The sequence below is a fragment of the Alligator mississippiensis genome, chromosome 12, assembly GCF_030867095.1.
Source record: "Alligator mississippiensis isolate rAllMis1 chromosome 12, rAllMis1, whole genome shotgun sequence".
Classification (NCBI taxonomy): Eukaryota; Metazoa; Chordata; order Crocodylia; family Alligatoridae; genus Alligator; species Alligator mississippiensis.
In genome coordinates this window covers 57,195,698-57,216,828 of record NC_081835.1, presented here as the reverse complement: position 1 = coordinate 57,216,828, position 21,131 = coordinate 57,195,698, and the positions used below count along the sequence as shown (strand labels likewise).

The 21,131-nt window shown below is 48.1% G+C and overlaps 1 protein-coding gene across 2 annotated transcripts in view; it reads right to left on the bottom strand.

The window, feature by feature from the left end:
* Positions 1-4,907: 4,907 nt before the first annotated feature.
* Positions 4,908-21,131, bottom strand: part of EEIG1 (estrogen-induced osteoclastogenesis regulator 1) — a 42,473-nt gene continuing 26,249 nt past the window's right edge. For both annotated transcript variants that reach the window (XM_006269445.4, XM_059715581.1), the window contains exons 5-12: positions 19,150-19,266; positions 18,602-18,648; positions 14,329-14,486; positions 12,762-12,866; positions 12,249-12,438; positions 11,944-12,065; positions 10,976-11,045; positions 4,908-10,168 (exon numbers count right to left, since the gene is read on the bottom strand). In XM_006269445.4, the coding sequence (XP_006269507.1) occupies positions 10,123-10,168; positions 10,976-11,045; positions 11,944-12,065; positions 12,249-12,438; positions 12,762-12,866; positions 14,329-14,486; positions 18,602-18,648; positions 19,150-19,266 (855 nt within the window). In that variant the 3' untranslated portion in view covers positions 4,908-10,122. The remainder of the gene's footprint in view (positions 10,169-10,975; positions 11,046-11,943; positions 12,066-12,248; positions 12,439-12,761; positions 12,867-14,328; positions 14,487-18,601; positions 18,649-19,149; positions 19,267-21,131) is intronic.

Genomic DNA, 21,131 nt, shown 5'->3' with positions numbered 1-21,131 from the left:
GGCTCATTTCAACTGCAGATCCTTGCATTTTGCCTCTTGCATCTCCAACCATGCCAGCCCACACAAACTGGTGATTTTTATTCAGAGCCCCTGTGCCTGCCCCAGCAGCTGCCAGGCCAAGGACATGGGTCCTGCCCAGGTCATAGCAGACCTGCTCAGTGCAGCTGTAGCCCTCTACCTTCTGTCCTCTAAGCCGGAACTTTAGCCCCAACCTCCACGAAGGTACAGCAGAAGCCACATTCTCTGGGGAACAATAGAAGCACTTTCCCTTCGCTCATAAGATCTGCTTAGATCCAGAGCAGTCTGTGATTCACTTTCTGCTGGCATCTGGGTGGGAAATGATGAGATGACCCAGGGAGCTGGCCAGTCTTGGGCAAGGCATGTCTGTATGGGGATTTTCCATATTGCAAATGGTTGGAGTGAGCCAAGAGACCCAGCTGCAGACTGGGAGGCCTGGACCGTAGTCCACTTAGATTCAGTTACACACAAGAAAGCTACAGAAAAAGCAGCACATGAGACGTGCAAGGGCAAGCACTCAGGACCTGGGAAATGGGGCACTTTGAGCAAGCCATCTTCATTGCCCCTGGACACTCACCTTAAGTTCTGAGATCACGCATCGCTTCTCCCCAGAGTCCTGGCCTGGCTGTGCACACGGCCTGGCCTGGCTGGTGCTCACTGCACAAGGAGTTGGGCAGTACTTTGCTTTCCTTTTCACCAAAGCATCTCTGGCCACAGGCTTCTATGCCCTCCTCCCCATGCACAGGGTTGCCAGGATCCCCATCACCCCTGAGCAGCGGCTCCAATGCAGGTCCTGCAACACCATTACTGGCTGGATGGCAAAACCCAGCCAGATTCCAGCTCACCCAGCAGGCAGCAGAGTCTGAAAAGAGGTTCCCCCTTCAGCAAGGCTGGGGCAGCTCAGCTGTTAGACCAAAACGCCTAGTTTCCCTTGCTGTGGTTCACAGGTGGCTGGGGCAGATTTCGCCAGCTCCATACTTTACACTTACACCTCTGGAATTGCTTATGGGGCTGGTGCTGCAGACAGAGCACCGACATCCAGGGGATGCTCCAGCTGGGATGCTCCAGGTGGTGGCATTAGACCCAGGGGTAAGGAATTGCTCAGGGTACCAGGCAGGGGAATAAAACCACAGCAGATGGTGGAAAACACCAGAGTGCAAGAGTCCTGACAAAACACGGCACCGTGTGCGAGTGGCCACAGGTCAGGTGTGAATGTCTCTATTCCATCCCCTCCCCATATGTAAGCCAAGGGGACAGCATAGGATAAGAAGCCAGCAGCCAGCCCTGCACCCCATCTACCCCTGCCCCACCTGTGGCCCATATCATGCTTAGAAGCTCTTCGGAGTAGGAACCATCTTTCTGTTTAGCTTTTGCCCCTGGTCCTGGCTAGGGTTTCTAGGTGCCACCCCAGTGCCAGCAACAGAGATCTGATGTACATAGTTACGGCCAAAGGCTCCAGAGTTCAGGGTGTGGGGGAGAAGTGTTTCAGCTTCCCATCAGTCAGTACTAAACATTTGTCTTTCTGCGAGCAGCAGCAACAATGGGACCTGTGGAAAGAGATGCTCCCTAGTTTGGTAGCACCAATCTGCTCTCCACTTATTTTCTAACCCTCAAAGAGGCAGGACCAAGGCCTGAATTCTCATGGGACTGCCTGTGGTTTTGCTCATCCCTCCCTCAAGGGCACATGAGTGAGAAAACAAGCCTCCCACTTCCTAAGAAGTTGTTGTTTCCCACCAAAGTGCCACAAGTTTTAGAGAAAGGGTTAAGGTCAGCTCACTGGAAGGAAACCGCATGGAAAGCATGAACTCCAGAGGAGCTCAGATGCAGAGACTTATTTAGCGGGTTTTGATGATTGCAAGAACCATGCAAGAAGATAGAGCCCTGCTTCAAAAGCACTGTCACCCAAGACCGGCCACCTCCTACACAGCAGACAGGAGCAGACTCTGGGAGTTGGGCCTTCATCCCTGCCCCAGGCTACCTGAGCCTTCACATCACTGCAGACAGGCCCAAGACTTGCCCAAGCTGGCTCCTCAAATGCAGCCTTGAAATGCTTGAACAAAACGTTGATGTAGAAAAAGCTGAGAAAGCAGGCAGGAGCCTCACAGCACCCTTTGTGGGGACACCTATGCTTTGAATTCCTGCAGATGTGTCTGCAACTGGCCACATCAATGGCAGGGACTTGGTTAAACCTTGACAAGTGTCCAGGCTTGGGCTGCAGCTTGAATTTAAGCTGCTGAACAAACCTAAGCAACAGCTGGAGGCAGTTCAGCTAACATCATCAGCCCTTAGCAGCAGCCCTGAAGAATACAGTTACATTTAGCTGATCAGTATTAACCCCTAGGGCCATTAGGTAACTTTATTAGTAGCATGCAAATTTCCTACTAACACCGATTTAACAGATCACTCTTGTTTAGCACAAACTGGTGGGAAGACTTGACTAATTTTGTTGAGTAGGTTATCCCAATAAGCCAGCATCTGCTGTGTTCCAGGTCTGTCAACATGTCAATTAACATCTCTGTAATGGTATTAGCTCTTCCAATCATAGCTAATACTCAAATGCGTAGTAGGAAGTGACTAATTGAAGAAATATAGCCAGCATGAGGGAAGAACTTAATTTAGCCAACACACAGCTTTATCAACAATGAATTTGATCTGATTCAAAATGTGGGGCTTATCCCCATGTCTGGTCTGTGACTTCAGAACGCAAATCCAGCTAAGGTGGGTTTGGGGCCATTTTGTACCAGAGCAGCGTTACTTAACGAAGCTAAGAGAGGTGTCCCTCAGAAAAGCCAAGGGTAGAGCAGCAGCAGACACAGGGACAGGTAGTCTGGGGTCTACACAACACAGAAAAATATATTCAAGTGTGGGGGGGGGGGAATATATATTTGCTATAATTCCAGATGCTACACACATGGATTTGTGAAGTCCACAGAAAAGAGGATAGAAGATCCCAGCAACAACACTGGGAGTCCAGCTAGGATAGGGACAACTCCAACAAGGAAATTGTTAACCTGATGCTGGATTAACTAGACAGTTTTCACCCGACTGCCACAGCCTCCCCCTGTGATCGTGGCAAGGAGGAGGGCGGGGGGTGAGCAATGCTGCGGTTGGTGGAATTCAGGGAAATGCTTAACCTAGAAAGTGAACAGAGCCATATTTTTTTTTTGTTTTTTGGAGAATTTTTCATGCCTTAAGTCAAATCAGCCAAATCAGTTCCAAATCCGTGAGTCATTCAAGAACCATATGTGGTCCTACTACTGGCAAGCATCCTCCACCCCCGCTTGGGGCTTCAGATGCTTCCATATCCTTTGGCAGGCATCCTATGTGCAGGCCCAAGCCCAGAGGCTTGGGGTTTGGATGCCCCAGAGTTTCACTTGCCCTCAGCTGTATGGCCACAGGAGCAAGTTACAGGGGAGTCTCCCACTTCCATTAAGTTGGCATAAAGCCAAGATCTTCCCACTGGAAGTGAAAGTGGGAGATGTAACTATGCCTTACCTCCATCAAGGTACTACCCCCTGCCAAGAAAGTGTTTTTCCCCCAGCATGGTCATGGTATTTCCCCTGCCAGGTAAGCCAGATTTGTGTTTCATGCCTCCTGCATCCAAGGCCAGTGGCAAATGGGTCTTTAAGTGGTTCTCATGCAGCAGCTCCTAGGCTGTAGACAGGCTGTTAAAGACAAAGACACTGGCCTTTATTTACTTTTGCCCAACAGGTTGGTCTGGCTTCAGTTTCTAGAAACACTGGCGTTTGTAAACCTTTGAAGAGGGAGCGGCTCATCTTCACCGGCTGGATTAAGAACAAGCTCATTCTACATAGCTGAGCTCCCAAGCTCTAAGTAGTTTACGTGGTCAGAAAAAGGCAATTTTGAAAATCCTAACAACTGCTTGCATGCAAACGACTCGTACTGCCTGAGGAGAGAAGCAAGAGCAGTTGCTTGCAGCCAGGCATGTTGAACAAATGGGGCCTGGAGAGAAGAAGCAGGGGCTAAGGAGATTCACCTGTGTTTGACACAGGTGGTAGGAACTTCAAGAGAGGAGAACAGAGCAAATGGACTTTGGTTTTCAGTGCAAACTGCTACAATCAGGGCCCTGGAAGTCGCATAGGGCATCTCTCTCTAGAAAAGACCACTCATCTTAGTTGGGCTGTCATTACCTGGCCTGTCCCTTCCCCCATGTACAATCCAACAGCTGCCATGGGGAAGCTATGGCTTTCTCCATGGAAGGACAGCATTGGGAGATTAAGAGACTCCTATTCTTTTCAATGCAGTTTAGCAGGTGGCCATGGGGGGACTAGCACTACTCCATGCACTCTGCAGGTGGCCAACAAGTGCTGTGGACCACAAACCTCTGCTGATGGACTGGCTATGGCTTCTGCTAGGGAAGAGCAAGTACAGGGTGGATCTGGCCTCTAGCCCTGCCCTTCCTGTGGCTGGGTGGGATGACAGCAGGTGTATCGAGACAGAAAGCCTTCCACTCGGTGTAGGTCTGAGGTGCTTACAGCTCAATCTAATTGTGCATCGTTCTTGCATTCCTAGGACTTTACACAACCTCCCCACGTGTGCATTTCAGGCTATCCCTAGCACTTTGCCACTAGGTTTGCACAGTTCCCTTCCCTCGTCCCCCCCCCCCCCTTTTTCTATGCAAGTAACTAAAAATCAGCAGCAGGGGAGAGTCCTACTAAACTCCTCACAGTTCAGCTCCCATGGACAAGCTCTCAGCAAATCCACCGTTGGTGCCATGGTGGCACCTTGGAATCCCATTCATGAACCAGACCCCATGGTGGCAGGCGCTGTACATTCTCTCTCTGAAGTCCTTTATCCATCACCTTGCCTGACATGGATACTTAAGAAAGAGCAATGGGTGCAGTTGAACACCATCAAGGATCAATATGTGAAGTACCAAAAAAGAAACCAAAAACCTTTATTTTCCCCAAAACCGTGACGACATTTGACATTATATTGATTTCCTCATATATTTGTTATTTCTCTACATTAGGAACCAGATACAGAAAATACAAACACGATCTGTTGAATCAAAGACGGCACAGCATTCCGTTAGAAAAAGAAACGGAAAGGAAAAAAAAACAAAAACCAACGAACTAGAGGAGCAAGATAAAAATGGTGAAAATATAGTCACTCTCTCCAGCCCCCAAACTCTCCAAGAATCATCACCAAAATAGAGCAGTGGAAGTAACTTCTCTCTAAACGCACTTCTGCTTTAAAAGAAAAAGAGTTAGAATTCTCTTTAGATTTCAAAGTAAAAAAGAAAAAAGTTAAACTATCTTTCAAGCGATTTTGGAAGTTTGCATAGACCCATTCCCTTTCCAAAAATATCTGCAATCTCTCTCTATAGATTCTGAGTATAAATCAAGTGCGCTTCTCATCTGAAGATCACCAAGCTCAATTCACTTTCAAGAAAATAAAACACGATCTCCCCTTTAACCCCCTACAAAAAAATATGGGCTTTAAACCAACATCATCTGTTTGAGGCCAATAAGGCGATCAGCCACAACCTCTAACTCAAAGTTTCTCCTGAATTCCAAGGATTTCCCAGGTTTTTGATGCTTGCTCCTTCCTGGATAGAAAAGGGCTGATGAGAAGATGCAGGTCCTGGGGAAGGGAGGGGGATCCTGCAGGTCAGCCCTTTGGGTGGAGGAAGTGGCTTTGAGGTACAAACACCAGCTACCAGGCATGATGTTTGCAGAAACAAGCCCTGAGAGACCAACCCTGTCTACAGGACTGAGTCTCCAGAGCAACTCCCTCAGCAAGGGTTTGGGTAGGGGGAAGGAGCAGAGAAGGGAGGACCAGCTCCTGAGGTAAGGCAGTGATGGGGTGGGGTGGGGTGGGGTGGGGAAGGTCTGCTCAGCCCCCTCTCCAGGAGGGGGTCCGATTCACCTGGGCACTCTCGTCTCAAGCGTACCTGGAGTGCGGATCCCAGAGCTTCACGCGTGCAGAGTCCAGCTGCACAGCTGCCAATTTAAAACATGAGAAAAACAACTAAAAGAAATCACCTCCCTCCTGCACAATTTCAATGCAACAAGCTGCTGCTTCTGGTCTTGGCCCCATTCAGAGCCCTCTAAAACCTGACAGAAAAAACAAAACAAAAAAACCCACTCTTAAAAAAAGGGCTCAGCTTCCCCTCCAGAGCGCAAGGCGAGGGGGTGCAGGGAAAGGATTCAACCCTGCTGCCCACGGCTCGCACTCAGGACAGCGTGAAGTGTCCTACTAAAAAGTGCCAATCGTAGGGTGAAAGGAAGAGGCAGTGCTGCCTTCCTTCTCCCATCCTCATTCCCAGCAACCCCTGGGCCCAGCCCCCCTCTGGTACTCATTTATGCATATTCAGCCCATCCTTATTCAGGTCTTCACTTTATATGGTCGCTTTAATGTGTCAGGAAACAGCTAAACAAGTCCATATGCTCAAGACCTGAGTCTGCACCAAGCTTCAGTGTGGAAAGAGGTCTAGAAAGGTCACTATACAGTAATGGGGGAGCAGGGCCCTGCCATTCTGCTCTTTCCCTGGACTGCATCAGGAGACCAGCTCTGCTACCCTGGGGCCAGCCCAGATTAACAGCCCTGCTCCCCTATGCAAGAGGCTGGGGTGGACACAGTCTTGCTAACAAAGGGCCTTTTACTCATCTCGCTTACTTTTGGATCCCCCAAGACAGGGCAATTTGGGGAGGAAAAAAGTTACCTGTGTGAGCCCCCAGGAATATAATACCAATGAATCGACAATGACAATGTAGTCATAACACCCCAGCCTGCTGGGGTATTAAAAAAAAGTAAAAAACTTCAGGACAAAAATGAAACAAAAGCCCAAAAGGAAACTAAACTAAACCAGTGGTCTGAGTCTGACTGATCCACCGGCCCCTGAAACCTTCAGGGGACAGCTAACAACCAAAGGCAAGCAATGCCATGGGAAGAAAGTGCTTGCAAGATACAAAGCTTTGAAGCAGCAGCAGCAGACCTGCCGGTGAAACAGTGCCAGCTCCACCTCAGCCCTCTCCATGCCATTACACCCATGCAAGTGAGGGTGGTGGCTATCAGGAAGGGGAAGGCAACACAGCTGGATTTCAGGGTGGTCTCTGGAAATAGGAGACCTCTTCCCTCTTTGCCTGGGTCCTGTTCCAGGTAATGGGAACCCTGCTGCATCATTCAGGTTTCAGACAACTAGGGCCGCTTTCTTACTCGATACAGATGTCTGAGTTCACAGGGTTCTACAGAATCATCAACAGCCGTCAGGAGAAACAAACCCCAAGAGGCACAAAAGACAGCCACCAATGCAAGCAGCAAAAAGCTGGACTGCTGGCAATGACAGCAAGCTACCGAATGACTGCAGCCACCCAACACAAGGAGATTATGGCTGCCTGCTCCCCTGGTGAGAGAGGCTTCTGAATTGCAAGTCCCCCCTGCTTCTCTCCCTGGAAGGGGATTTCTCCCAGACACACATCTGGCAAGTGCCTCTACCAAGTAACATGTCCCTTGCCAAGCAGAGCCCAGAACAAATGGGTCCTGGACCCCCAGTGTTGAGAAAAACAAAAAGATGGCTGGATGGCTACTAAGGGGAAGGTGCTAGGCTGACCTGGGCTCCTTCCTGGTGGATCTTGACAGTGCTGCTGCCAGGCTGCCAACATTTGGTGGCTGGTTTCCAAAAGTGCAGCACTGAGCCCAGCTGGAGCTCTGCACAGCAAATTCAAGCCCTCTCTCTGACCAGTCTGGTTCTCAGGCAAGGACCCGCATTGATTCCAACTCCCTGTGCTCTTGCACCAATAGGAGCATCAAGGCTCAGCCTCTGAAGGACCAGGGAGAGGGAAGCAAGCAGGTCCCCCTTCTAAAGCTTGAGACCCCAAGGAATGCAAGGTCCTTCCTTAAGCCCAGCAGGCAAAACCCCATCCTTAAAACTAACTACCAAACACAGCCAAGCCAAATAGAGCAGAGACTGTAAGATGCTTGCAAGTGTCAAGAGTCTTTGATGGGGACAGGTCTCAGAGGCTGTGGTGCAATTCAGCACTCTTTCCCACATTAAGCTATAAGGCTTTGCCTGCCCCAAATCAATACAAATTCCCTTTTGGGGGCATGGGGGGAACACAAAAGGCAAGTGGGGCAAACTGAACCTTCCCCCCCACCACACACACAACAAATGGTTTGCACAAGTCAAGCAAGCAGCCTACTGGGTTCAAGAAGGGTTCACAGCATGAAACAAGATCCAGCCTTGTTATTCTGCCTACAGAATCCCCCCCTGATGACCACCATGTGCAAGTGAGACCATTGCTGCCAGTTTACCCTGTTCCCTTTCCCAGGAGCTCAGCGCGCTCCGTTCACAGACACACGACAAGGAGCCCCAAGGGAGGCTTGGCAACAGTAAGGATTCAAAAGACAAAATTAAATTGATCAGTCACAAAACCTTCTCTTCTCGCTAAACGGGACGGAGTGTGTGCACGTGTCTGAGCGGGTATTTACGCACGTACGTCAGAGGCCACTTCATAGCCAGTGATCTGGAGTGTGCCATTAGTCAAAGTGCATGGCTGCCAAGTGCTACTACAGTACAACAGCAAAAATAAAAAGGAAAGGACACTACTCAGAAATAGCTTATAGGCTGGAAGTATCTGTACAGAGGGCTGCGCATGCAGCCTGCTGCCAACTCAGGGCTAGAGTCTGCATAGATCTTCACCTGTAGTTCAGCTGCTGGGAGAATTCTACAAATAGAAGTTGGAAAAAAGACCTACATCTTTTCTGCCACAGCCCATGAGGAAGAGAGACAGCTAAAAGCATCCAACAACTGCAGAAATCAAACTAGAAAAGAGATCCATTGAGAAAGATAATCAAAAAACAGTTAAGTCTCATTTGTTAGAAGAGTTCACGCACCTAGAACCAGGTGAGAACAAAGGCTGTGGCCAAGGCAGGAGACAGCCAGTCTGCCCAAGAAGCAGAGATGCCAACATCTTTTTGCATTGAACAAAGCTTCTCCTCTGCCCAAGAGGAGACAGACTCAGCCATGGGTCCCTTCTCACAAAGCACGAAGAGTCGCCTAGGATCAGTGAGTCCCCTTTTTGGCCCAGAAATATTGAACCATTTAACTACTCCTGTCACAGCTAAAAAAAACAACCCCAAACCACCACACCTAGTCACACCCTATCCTGGCCCAGAGGAGGGGTATTGGGATAAGATTCCTCTTTTGGTCCACCGTGGGCAGGTAAGCACTGTAAGGGCTCCCTCCCCGAGTCAGGCTGCCAGCCCCTCCCCCTCCAAACTGCAACCATGACTATTTTGCCAAGCGAGTCCACAGAACATATTGTTTCAGGAACAGCAAGTGCGAGCCTCCTCCAGACACATCTGGAATCTTTAAAGTGCTCCTACTAATGCCAGCAACTGGAAGTTGCCCATCCATGCCCAGCAGTGGAAGGGATACTGCAGTTCATGTCAGCCAGAGCCAGCCTTTAACCTTTGTTGCCAAGTTCCATCTAGATTCCAGTTGCTTTCTGAAATGCACTTCTGGGAAATGTTTGATACATAGGGGACAGTGGGGTTTGGTTTCGTTGGGTGCTTTGCTCAGTCAAGTGTTGTTTTGGGAGGTAAAAAGTTTCCTTGCAATCCACGATGCGGTCAGAGGAATAAAGCATTCTGTGAGTGGCCAGCTCACCATTTCACCACGCCAGATTTCTGGTTACATTCGTATTAGTTTTCCCCTTTCAGTGGTTTGAAAAAAAAAAGTTCACAGTGGTACAACCCAATGGTTTGCTGAGACAGGAGGTGCAAAATCCCTTGTTGGGCATTAATCTATGGAATGAGGGACTGGGGAAAGGGGATGTGGGGAGGGGAAACACCCTCCAGATAAGAGTGTGCTCCCTGAAGAGAGACACCTTGGATCTGGTATGGAACAATGTGGTGAGTGGAAGCATGGGGAGGAGGGGGATATAATGCCAGGGTCAGGGAAAGTGCATGGTCTAGAGTGGTATGGTCTTGGAGTAGTTCTGCAGTGCAAATGTAAGGGGAGAGGTCTGCAGAAATCCCTTCTGGAATGTTGCATGTAGAGAGGTACAGATTGGCATCCACATGGCAGCGGACGGGGCAGGAGGTCTGTTTCCAGCAGGTCTACCCTGTTCTTCACATTTAATGGGTTTCAATCACCACTGGCTCGTAAACTCCAGATGAGACCCTGCGGAAGAAGGGGGAGAGCACATTGGGTTTTTTTATTCGTTCAGATTCCAGAACTGTAGCAAAGCGCACTGCCCTCATGCAAGATACAGAGAATGACTAGCCAACCTGGCAACATCCCAGCCTATATAAAACAGAAACCAGACAAACAGTCACACTGGCAATCCAGTGCTGGATGACTTGAAACTGTAATCGTGATCCTTTCTAAGGATTGCAGAAAGCACTCATGGGATGACCTCTGGAAAGGAGACGAGCACTCCTGGGCTCCAGGCTCAGCTTTGCACCTTTGCTGAAAGTCCACTTTCCCCAGGGCAAGGGAGGCATGATGCCTTCTTACCTAATGAAAGGTTGTGAGGGTTAGGGAAATGTAAAAAGGGCAGTGAGGCTATGCACAAAGGCTCTGCAGCACGACACAGCATTATTATGTGACCAAATTCAGTAGAAAGACTATTCAATGGAGGAAGGATTATTTAAATTAGGCAGTTGCAGTTTTGCTATACTCCAGCTGGGGGCAATAGGACTCCCGCCTTGACCCAGATTTGAGAAAACCACCACAGACAGGCCATTCTCCCCATGGCTTTGTATTTCTCTACAGACCATTCCCTGCTCTAGCAGAAATAAAAAAATGTCCCACTAAGCTTGTACAGAGCTCTCCACAGCTGTAGCCTGTGAGCAGAAGGATCTCAGGTGCACTGATGCAGGAACAAAGCCATCATGTACTGCACGTTTAGAACTCCACTGCAATGCACGGAGAACCAGCTAACCCCTGCCAGAGCCCCAGTACCTGCCTGCCAGATAGGAGCCTTACCTGTTTCCCAGCTGAATACCACTAAGAGTAGTTGTGCCATCTCTGCTCACAAACAGCCGCAGGTTACTGTCTGCAGATCAGATGGGAGAGAGTAAAGAAGTGAAATCCAAAACCATGGCAATCTGCACACATCCCCTCCAAACCATGTTGCACCACATTGGGAGAGGGAACAAATCCCTTCTACAAGTGGTTATGTACTTCCCATTTCTCTGACAGCCATCAAATCTCTGGGTACTTCTTCACTTTGAAGACACCCTCAGGTACAAAGTCAGCCATAACATTTGGAGGAGTCAGCTCAGAGAAAGGGACATATTAAAAGGAACCCCCTTGCCTGCCTCTTAACGTCTAAAGCCTGCCCATGCACTGAACCTCATTTCAAGAGCCTCAAAAGATGTTCCCTTGCAGTGGTGCAGTACTGGGACCATGAACGTGACGGAGGTTGTTTCCTAGCTCCACCCATGTTTATTTGTGTTCAGTCTAGTTTTTCCCCTACCCCATGCCTACTCACCCACCCACATGGGTACAGATCCCTTACCTAACTATAAACTCCTCTGCTAGTGTTGGGGTAATGCTGCCATGAAGGTCCAAGAGATATGCAAAAGACAGGAATTCTTGTGAATCACCTTTTATTGGACTAACTACGGTTGGTGCAGATACAAGCAAGCTTTTGGGCATCACAGTACATCAGGCCCGAGGAACAGTGTGGTGATACCCAAGAGCTTGCTTATGTTTGGACCGACCATACAGTTGGCCCAATAAAGAGAGCTCGCCCACAAGAATTCTTGCCTTGCGCAGATGGTCTTTGTTATCCAAGCACACCTGGTCCAGAACCCCTCAGCCAACCCCAGCAACATTTCAGGTGGGCCACATTTAACTAAAATGGATTTGGGGGATCAAAGGGTCAACAACATTCTGGCTGCTTCTCCCCTGCCTTCACCACTTCCCTTTTGAGGCTCCGAGTCTCTCACCTTCAGTATTGCTGACATCTGTGAAGTCCTGACTCTGCATGATTTTCTCCACTATATCATCAGCATCAATCCTGGTGTCATCCACCCAGGTTGGGTGACTCTCCATCGAATCCTTTTTTCTCCTAGAATAAAACCAAAACAGACTCAGCACATCTGAGACAGGCTGCCAGATATGCCATTGTGTCCCTTCACTGTTACAATGCTATCTGACAAGAGGCTGATCAGGTTGCAAAGGAAGGGCAAAGGACTTTTTGTCTCTCTGGATGGCAGAACACTAAAAGCTTCTCCTTTATAGGGCCACTTACCGGGACGATCTATCCATTAGGAGGGCTGGTCTTGGGGGCCGAGGTGGTTTGTCCATTTTGTGGTCCTTCTCTCCTTCTGGACACTCAACTGTCATGCTGAGTCCCCCAGATGCACTGCTGCTGGTGGAGGTGTTCCGGCGATGGGTCAGGTCCGACATGCTGGAGGAACGCGAGTGCTCTGTGCTGTAACCTGTGGACACGGGCTCATCGTTACACACCAAGCCTGCCCCTCTGCCGCAGCAAGATATCAGTGCAAAATATTAACAGGCAAGCCTCCAGGACACAGAAGCTTCACTAAGATGGTCTGAGGCCTCTAGCCCCCAAAGGGGATTATACAGATTGGTCCTAGTGCACAGTCACCCCAAACACGGGGTCCAGAAACCAGACCCTAGAGCGAGTCTTGGCCAGAGATCTGGCTGCGAATCACTGGAACACACCACAGGAAAACAGGCTGGAGGTTTGAAGACTTGCAGTCTCCCAGGGGGTGCAAGAGTTTAACAGGTCAGTAATTACCAGAGATCTTGGACTGCTGACTAGCGTAACTGGAGTTCCGCGAGTGCCCCGAGTGAAATACTTCCTCTGGACTGGACAGATTCTGGTCTGGCTCCTCTGGTACACCTGCCAACAAACGATGGATCACTCCAATTATATCTCAGCCAGCACTGCTCTGTGCTGAAGGATTTGAAGGAAACCCTATCACACTGGACCAGGAAAGGGTGCTTCTCCACAGACTGCTGGAGGACTAAAAGCTGCCAGGGACTATTTATAATAGTAGCTGTGAGAGGCTCTGTCAGATTTATGTGGCAGAGTTTAAAGTCCAGTGCCTGAATAGGCAGGGATGCAAGGTCATTCAAGCCCATTCAGATGGTAGGTCACATCTGAGGCCATTTACATCAAAAACTACCTGTTAAAAAGCATTATGCCAACTTGGTATGTGCCATGCAAGCAGCTAGATACAATTGCTGGCCCCCATAACTTAGACTACCTGTGCTGCAAAAGTTACAATTCAAGACCTAGTGCTGGAACAGCAGCTGGTGACAGAGTAGAAAGGAGCCAGAATCTCAGTGGTACAATGCAAATGTGGGAAGATCCCAGTGAAAAAGGATACACTATGTATTTACAATGGGCTAAAATTGGACAGTGTACTATAGGGACAGGTGGAATATAAACCTTAACTGACAAGTCAGATTGGGCCCCAAGTCAGCAGAAATTCACCACTACCTACAGCTAACTCAGTGAAAGGGGCAGGGTGTAGCAGGACAAGTTGTTAAAAAGCAAGGAAGGGCAGAACCTGTGCAATGGGACACCTCCCTGTTGACTGCTTTTCTGTTACAACCTCATCTTTCAAAGGGTGGGTGGTGGTGGTGGGTTGTTCCACTACTGTTCACATCACCTTTGAATTTGGCTTGAAGGGTCAGATTTACCTCTGCACTTCCTCATTTGCATGTTAAAAAAAAAAAGCTTGCCCAAGAGATCAAACTCCTGGGAAAAGCACCAACCATTTTTTTAAGCTACTTTGCCCTTTGCTGTGCCATTAAAGTGAACTAAGAAACATGCTATTTCTCCTGCAATATGGATCTGTCACGGTCCACGTAGGGAAGCGCAAGCTCTCTAGGAGAGAGTAGGGAAAGTACAATGCCCTTGAAAACAGACTCGTGGAAGCTGAAGAATGCTGCTTCAGCAGCTAAACGAAGGTTATTAGATCTCAGACCAAAAGCGCTAAAAACTGCAGAGGAACTTTTCCAGAAGAGCAGCCTGAACAAATTGAACAGCCAAGTGGAGAAAAAAAAAAGCGTTAAGTGTTATTGAATATAAAGAGGAACCACAGCACTGGGTACCTTTAAGAAGACTGCAATACATATATCAATTATTAACTCCCTGGCAGCAGGAAGGAATGGCTTATCTCTCTGACTAACAGAGAGGAGTGCTGCAGAGATACAGGCTTCCTCTGCTTTGCTACATTTAGTGGGTAAGGAGCTTGCAAGTTCTCTTACTTAAGGGGGTTGAGAATGACCACGCAGTGGGAGCCCCTCCACTGGTGGAGAGCGCACAGCACGGTCCTGGAACCGAGGGCCTGTACCTGAGCTGAGAATGGTGGGTCTTGACTTGGTCTGTCGGACAGAGCCAATGGAGGCTGAACCACTTGTGCTGCTGCTGGTGGTTCCCTCGCCCTTGCAGGTCAACTGCAGGGTGGAGTCCTGTCCTGGGATGGTGATCGATTTGGCTGTGGAAGGAGGTCTGCAAAAGGCAAAGCACAGATGGTTATACAGGAAGTCAGGCAGAGGCTGAAAGTTGACGGCCACTTGAGAGGTCCAAGGTGACCTACAAAAGGGAGCCATTCTCCTTTTGCTTCTTCATACAGAGTGACTGGACTCGGAAAGGGACACACAGCAAGGCCTTTGCTTCTGCTGGTGTCTTTATATTAGGAATGCAAAACCTTTCTAGGTTTGCCTCTGTGGTGACTGCAGAGCTAGCGAGACTAAAACAAAGCAACCACTTAGAAAAGGAAACGTGAGTCTCAGACTAATTTGTTAAAGGAGTTTGGAGCTAGAAGGGACCATTAGGTCCTCTAGCCCAAAGGCCTGTCAAATTTCATCCTGTTCCAAGGCCAGCAACTTGTGCTTAGTTGAAATGAACCATGCAGAGACGCAACAATAGGTGGGGCACCCACCACCTCCCTCAGTGGCTTGTTACAAGAAGCTTCTGACTTGAAACAAGATACACACCTTGGGTGTCCTTACGTGTGCTCCTGGGTTGGCAGGGGAAGTCGGGGGGGGGGGGGGGGGGTGCAGACGCTTTAATTAGGGGGGCTCTTAGGAACCACTTTTAATTAAAGCCCATGCAGTCTCTTGTGTATTCAGGGTCCTGTGCTTCAAAACGGTGGTGAGGGCACTTTAACTAAAGCTCATTCAACGACCTTTAGTTAAAAGCGCCTCTGCTGCCATTTTGAAGCACAGCTAAATGCATGCAATGCTGAGGCTGCTGGACTGTGCCAATTCACACTCCAGCAGACTCGATTAATCAAGTTTGCTTTGACATGTGTTAATTAGCATGTATTAGAGCAGGGGTTGGGCATGTGTATAGGTGCCCCTTGAATTCAAATCTGCTTGGCTCTAGCTTCCTGATGCCACCTTGTTATGCCTTTCTGCATGAAGCTAAAAAGCCCTTTCAGACCTGGTGTTTTCTCCTCATGAAGTCCTTTTACCAAAAGTCATCACCTTGAAACAGAAGTGAGGTAAGATTCTATTTCTAGCTCTGCCACCAACTCCAGGACCTTCAGCAAAAATCGCCCACCCCTTGAGTGGGTGGAATACAAGGCTGCATTGCAAACGCTTCTCAGGCAAAGATGTGCTGCAGATTCTCCCTTTGCAGGAGGATTTCTATTTCCCCTGCCCCCACAGATGCAGAGTCTAAGGCAGCCCCAAAACCGCAAGCCACTATCTACACGTTTGCAGTTTGCTAATCCAGAGGGTGGGTTAATAAGGCACTTGCAATGTCAATCAGGCTAACTGCTCAGCAGCAGCCATCAGAGGCTCGCATACCTGTCAGGCTGGGTATACATGGATGCTTTCCACCACCCCCTTCCTTGGGTTAGATTGCTACTTCAAAATGTTAGGAGGTGCTGGTTGAGTAGGGCCACAAGCAATTTTCTCCTGTGGTTTTAATGGTACCCTAGTGAGCACTGTTTCTCAATGGTACAATGTATGGAGGACTCTTTTATATGGAAGTCTCAGCTGTGGAAATTTAAGCCATTAGCATGTGATCACTACACCAAGGAAAGCCAGGGAGCCAGAATGGGAGATAAGGGACTTGAGAAGGAAAGGGGGAGGAAGAGAAAAGCAATATTCTCCAATTCTGAAAAAAGTTTCTGGTCCACAGGGGAGTTGAATAAAGTTGTGAACGTCTTAAAGACAGGTTCATACTGGTAACAGTGCCTACCTAGGTTATTATGAAGTAGGCACTCACCCTTGTGACTGGCAATTACAACTAAAAATTGCATTAACAGAAAATGAGCACTTTACTGAGTTTCATTAATTTTATGGTTAATAGAAAAATGCAGCAATGTTGCTGCTAAGTAGAACTATATCTGTGCAGAGCTATAACTGCCAGGTTAGGCCCTCCCCATCTTCCCAAAAAGGAGCCAGTGGAGTGGGAGGAGAAACGTCCCTTCATCTTACAAAATTCAAGGCTTTATCTACATTAAAAAAAAAGTTGGCAGCTTATAGCAGTAAAACAGTATTATTCCTGGCATTATTTATACATGTTCTGCAAATGCAATAACCCACACCAGCAAAACTCCCCTGACAGCAAAACTGCATCTGCTAGTGCAAGTCATAAATCGCCACCATAATCAATATCGTCATAAATCAATGAGAGTTTAGAGATGCAGACCTGGCCTAGGAGCAGGCAGTAGAGCTAGAGATTTATTCTGCTGAACAGAAAAGCACAACAATAAATCGAAACATTTCAACCAGTGCTGTTGTCAGATTCCAATTCACTGCTCTCGCACAGTGAGTCAGGACATCACCGAGCAAAGACTGAAAGCCGAATGTCAAATCTCACTCCACAAGTTGTCTGCATCTCTTCAAAGCCTTGTTTTCTATAACACAACTTCCCTCTAGGCCCTCAAGCTTGATTATAACAATTCAAAATAAATACCTGTGGTTTGTTGCCAGTATCTATTAGTCTCTAAGGCCTAACAAACACCAGGGAGGAAAAAAGTGCCTTCAGTTAAGGTACACAATAACATATCATTGAGTTGAAACTACTCCTCATCCTCACCTGCTTCATAAAAATACTGCATTTACTTGCCACCCCATCTTGGAATGCATTTTTAAAGCAGGGATAGTTTCACAGTAGCTAGGGTCAGGAGGGACCTGAACAGATCACCTAGCCTGACCCCCTGCCACAGGCAGGAATGAATGCTGGGTTCACAAGACCCCAGACAGGTGATCGTCCAACCTCCTCCTGAATTTGCCCAAGGTAGGGGCGAGGACCACTTCCCTGGGAAGTTGTTTCCAGATTTTGGCCACCCTAACTGTAAAATATTGCCTTCTGATCTCTAACCTAAACCTATTCTCCATCAGCTTATGACCATTGTTCCTCGTCACCCCAGGTGGTGCTGGGGAGAAAAGGGGTCTGCCTATTTGCTGTTGATCCCCCCGATGAGCTTGTAGGCAGCCACCAGGTCCCCCCTCAACCTCCTCTTGCCGAGGCTGAACAGGTTCAGGTCCCTCAGTCTCTCCTCGTAGGGCCTGCCCTGCTGCCCTCTCACCAAGTGGGTGGCCCTCCTCTGAACCCTCTCCAGGCTGGCCACGCCCTTTTTGAAGTGCGGCGCCCAGTACTGGACATGGTACTCCAACTATTTATTTTTTCTTTTTTTGCTGGAACAGAAACATGGAGATGCTGTGCTCTAAACAGCTGTTAGAAGGGCTCCTGCTTCGATCTGGTCAGGCAAGCAGAAGGGATGGAGTCCAATGTTAACCCTCTCACAGCCACTAAGGAACTGCCAGTAGCTCTTGGCCAAGCAGTCAAAAGCAGCTATGAATCCCTTAGTAGCTGTGAGGGTAAACACTAGCTTCCGTCCTGAGCCAACTCAATTGCTGCTTTAGGCAAGTAAGCTGCTGCAGAGAGTTGGCCCCAATTCTGGGCCCCCCCCAAAACAAAACAAAAAAACCCACAAAACCACCAAAAAAAACTAACTGAAGAAACCCAAACTTTTCTTCATTCTGCCTTCCAAATAATAAAATTGAATGTCTTATCTGGGGAGCGTGGGGCATGCAAGAATACGGCAGTCTTTCTGCAAAGCCAAGGAGGCTAATCAGACAAGACTCTTGTTTTGGGTTTTTTTTTTGTTTTTTTTGAAGGTTGGGAAAAAAAAACCAAACAATTTAAGTTGGGTCTTCTGCCTTTGCTGCTCTAGAAAGAAATGGGCACCCACTCAGCAGTCTCCTGTAGGTCATCTGGCAGGCTCCTGTCACCTACTATCTATAGGTATTATCATTAACCCTTTCATACAGGATCAGGGTAGTTTTAAGAAGCCAAGTCCAGTCTTTGGCAAAATCTGACGCTGAATCCTTCAGTCCAGATTCCCAGTTTTAAACTGCTCCACTGTGCTCTTAGGGAAGTTTGTTGCCTTATAAAATTTAAACTAGTGATCTATGGAAGAGGAGACATCCAAGGTCACCCCGATATAAAGATCACCAGCCTCTTTCAGAGATCTATGTCAGTTCATGGAGCAGCTTTGTGACCCCTTAACTGTTCTCCTCCCCTGGTTGAATTTCACCAATATAGGATGAAACCCTGTAAATGCAACAAGTCCCTAAAGAGCAGAAAAGAATCTAGAAACTCACGTTTTGAAGCAGGGGTCCCCAGAGAGCAGAGACATCCCAATTGTGACCTATGGGAGGCAGAAGGGGCACAAGTCAGAAGTAACAGTCAGTTCCAAGACCGTCCACCCATCAATGACAACCATAGCTTGTGGGTCCTGTGACAGGGGGTGGAAGGAGATCTAGGACTAAGAAGCTAGCATTGCACTTGCGCTCAACAGGAAGGACTACCTCTCTCCTGCGTAGTATTTAACCCACTAGCATCACTCTCTCCAAGTCATGCCAGCAACTCCAGCAGCTTGATCCTGCAGCTAAGGCTGCTTTCCTGCTCACGTTACTTGCAAACAGAGGATATCACTGAAACATCATTGTTTAACTAAGTATCTAAGGGTGGCTGCTCTAGGTAGAAGCTGGAAGCTGCTCCTATGGCTCTAGACTGCTCTGGAAGGGCCTCTGTTAAAGGATCCCACCATCAAGAGAGTTTACAAGTGGATAGGCTAGGAACAAACTCCTGGACTGGAAACTCTGGCTGGGTTTTATGCAGAGTACAGAGCCTAGGATAAAGCCCGTACCTTTAGGATAGAGTTGTCCTGTCGGGTGTTCTTGGTGTCATAGCCTTCCAGTAGGCAGCATCGGACTGTGAATCCAGAGCCAGCGAATTCTGCCAGGTTCAGATCAGCAAAGCCCAACTGTGACCAAGAGAAAACAGGATTGGGTGTTTCACACACAGAGCAAAGGAGGACAGTGCATTCATGATGGAGGGCAGAAGCATGTGCACTGCAGGCCACCACATAAAAGTGTAATTATGAAAGTGCATCCTGCACTCACAGATGAAAGAGATCATGCTCTGAATCTTTGACAGGAGCATCTGGGAGTGGCAGAAAGCCCCTGTACAGGGAAAGGGAGCAGTTGTAGTTCTGGTCAGGACAGTGTTAACCCGCCTGCAGTTGTTGCATAACCAAGGATATGGAAGGCACTAGGTCAATGATGTGGAAAAAACAGAATCGCACATACACAAACATAAGGCACTCTTTGTATTGTGACATCCCAGAATGCACTGGAGCATGAAAACCAGGAGATGAAAGGATATTGTTGCGGATGAAGCCGACGCATTGTTCCTGAGAAACAAGAACGAGCCTTTCAGAGGCTCAAGGGAAGAAGCATTTGAAGATCCAGCATTAAGCTCCCACAGCCATGCAGAAAGCAAGGGCAGGTCTGGCTCTCGTCAAGCCTGCCTTCACAGTTATTATGGGGCACACCCCAAGCAGCAGAGTTCCTCAGACCCCTGACAGCTGGGAAGCAAAATAGGAGAGAAACTGAAAGTGAGGGAATTAAGTTATTGCATTTCTAAATCTTGGCTTTTTTCATAAGCTGGAAAGAGACTGAGGCAGGTGACAAAGCAAACCAAAAAAAGGTAGGTAGCAAAAAGCCAGGACAAAAAGAAAGGAGACAAGCGAGAAATGTTCAGAGGACTGGGTCTGTTATTCTGCTTGCTGGCTCTTTGAGGAATTACCATGTTCCTAGAAGAGGGAGCCCAAGGAGCCATCAGGATCACGCTTTTGCTCTCCAAAGTTTAGTGACGGGGATAGATGGGTAGATTATACCCATCAACTAGCCAGGGACATCCCTCCACTCTGTGAATAACCAATAGTCCCACAACTGTGCAATGAGAACAAGCAGCTTGAATAGGTAGGCCCTTTGCACATGAGGGTCAGAGGGACATGGTAAAAAAATGTTAGGATAAGTTGTTATAGTGTTTTCCAAAATAGTTCTTTGCAGTCTGAAGTACTTATTTCTCTTACAGCGAGTCATTGCCTCCTTGTAATAACAGACATTTGTCAGAGATGGCAGCTTCACTTCCTGATCTACTGCATTACTCCCAGAACTGAAGCCACTGTTATACGTTTAAAATGTACTTTTAATGCATTCCTCATATTGTAAGCAAACAGCTGGCTGCCACACGAAGGTGGATTCTGTTTGAGCTCTAAAAGGACAATACTAGTCCCTTGCCAGTTTGAGCCCAGATGAATGACCTAGTTCATCAAATTTTTCCTCTGCTGACTTCTTAACAGATTTCTCCATCTGCAACCTGGGCTAGTGCAGCAGAAATCAGGCACGTCCTACCAGAAGGTCTTGTATCAATGAATTATGCACCTGGATCAGTGCCATCCTCCTGAAACCTGGAGTTCTGTCGATCTTGGAAGCTGACAGGCTATTCCAGTGCTATTGTAAATCACAATTATTGACTACTCTATGAATTTTGCATTTGGATGGGTGGAAGCCAAGCTCTAAATCATAGCTGGGATGCATTTGCACAAGAAGGATGGCTAATGGGAAAGCAGCAGTAGGACTTCAAGCCCTGCCACCCCCCCACTTTACACACACAGGAATGCAGGGACAGTCAGACAGAATTAGGGCCAAGTATAGGAGGAAGAAGGTGAGACAAATAGTTCCTTCTTTAACAGCAAAGCAGGAAAGCCACCCAGTCTTCCCACCAGCCTTTAAAAAAAAACAAAACAGCTCTGCATTAGACAAGTGTTAGTACAGTGGGAGC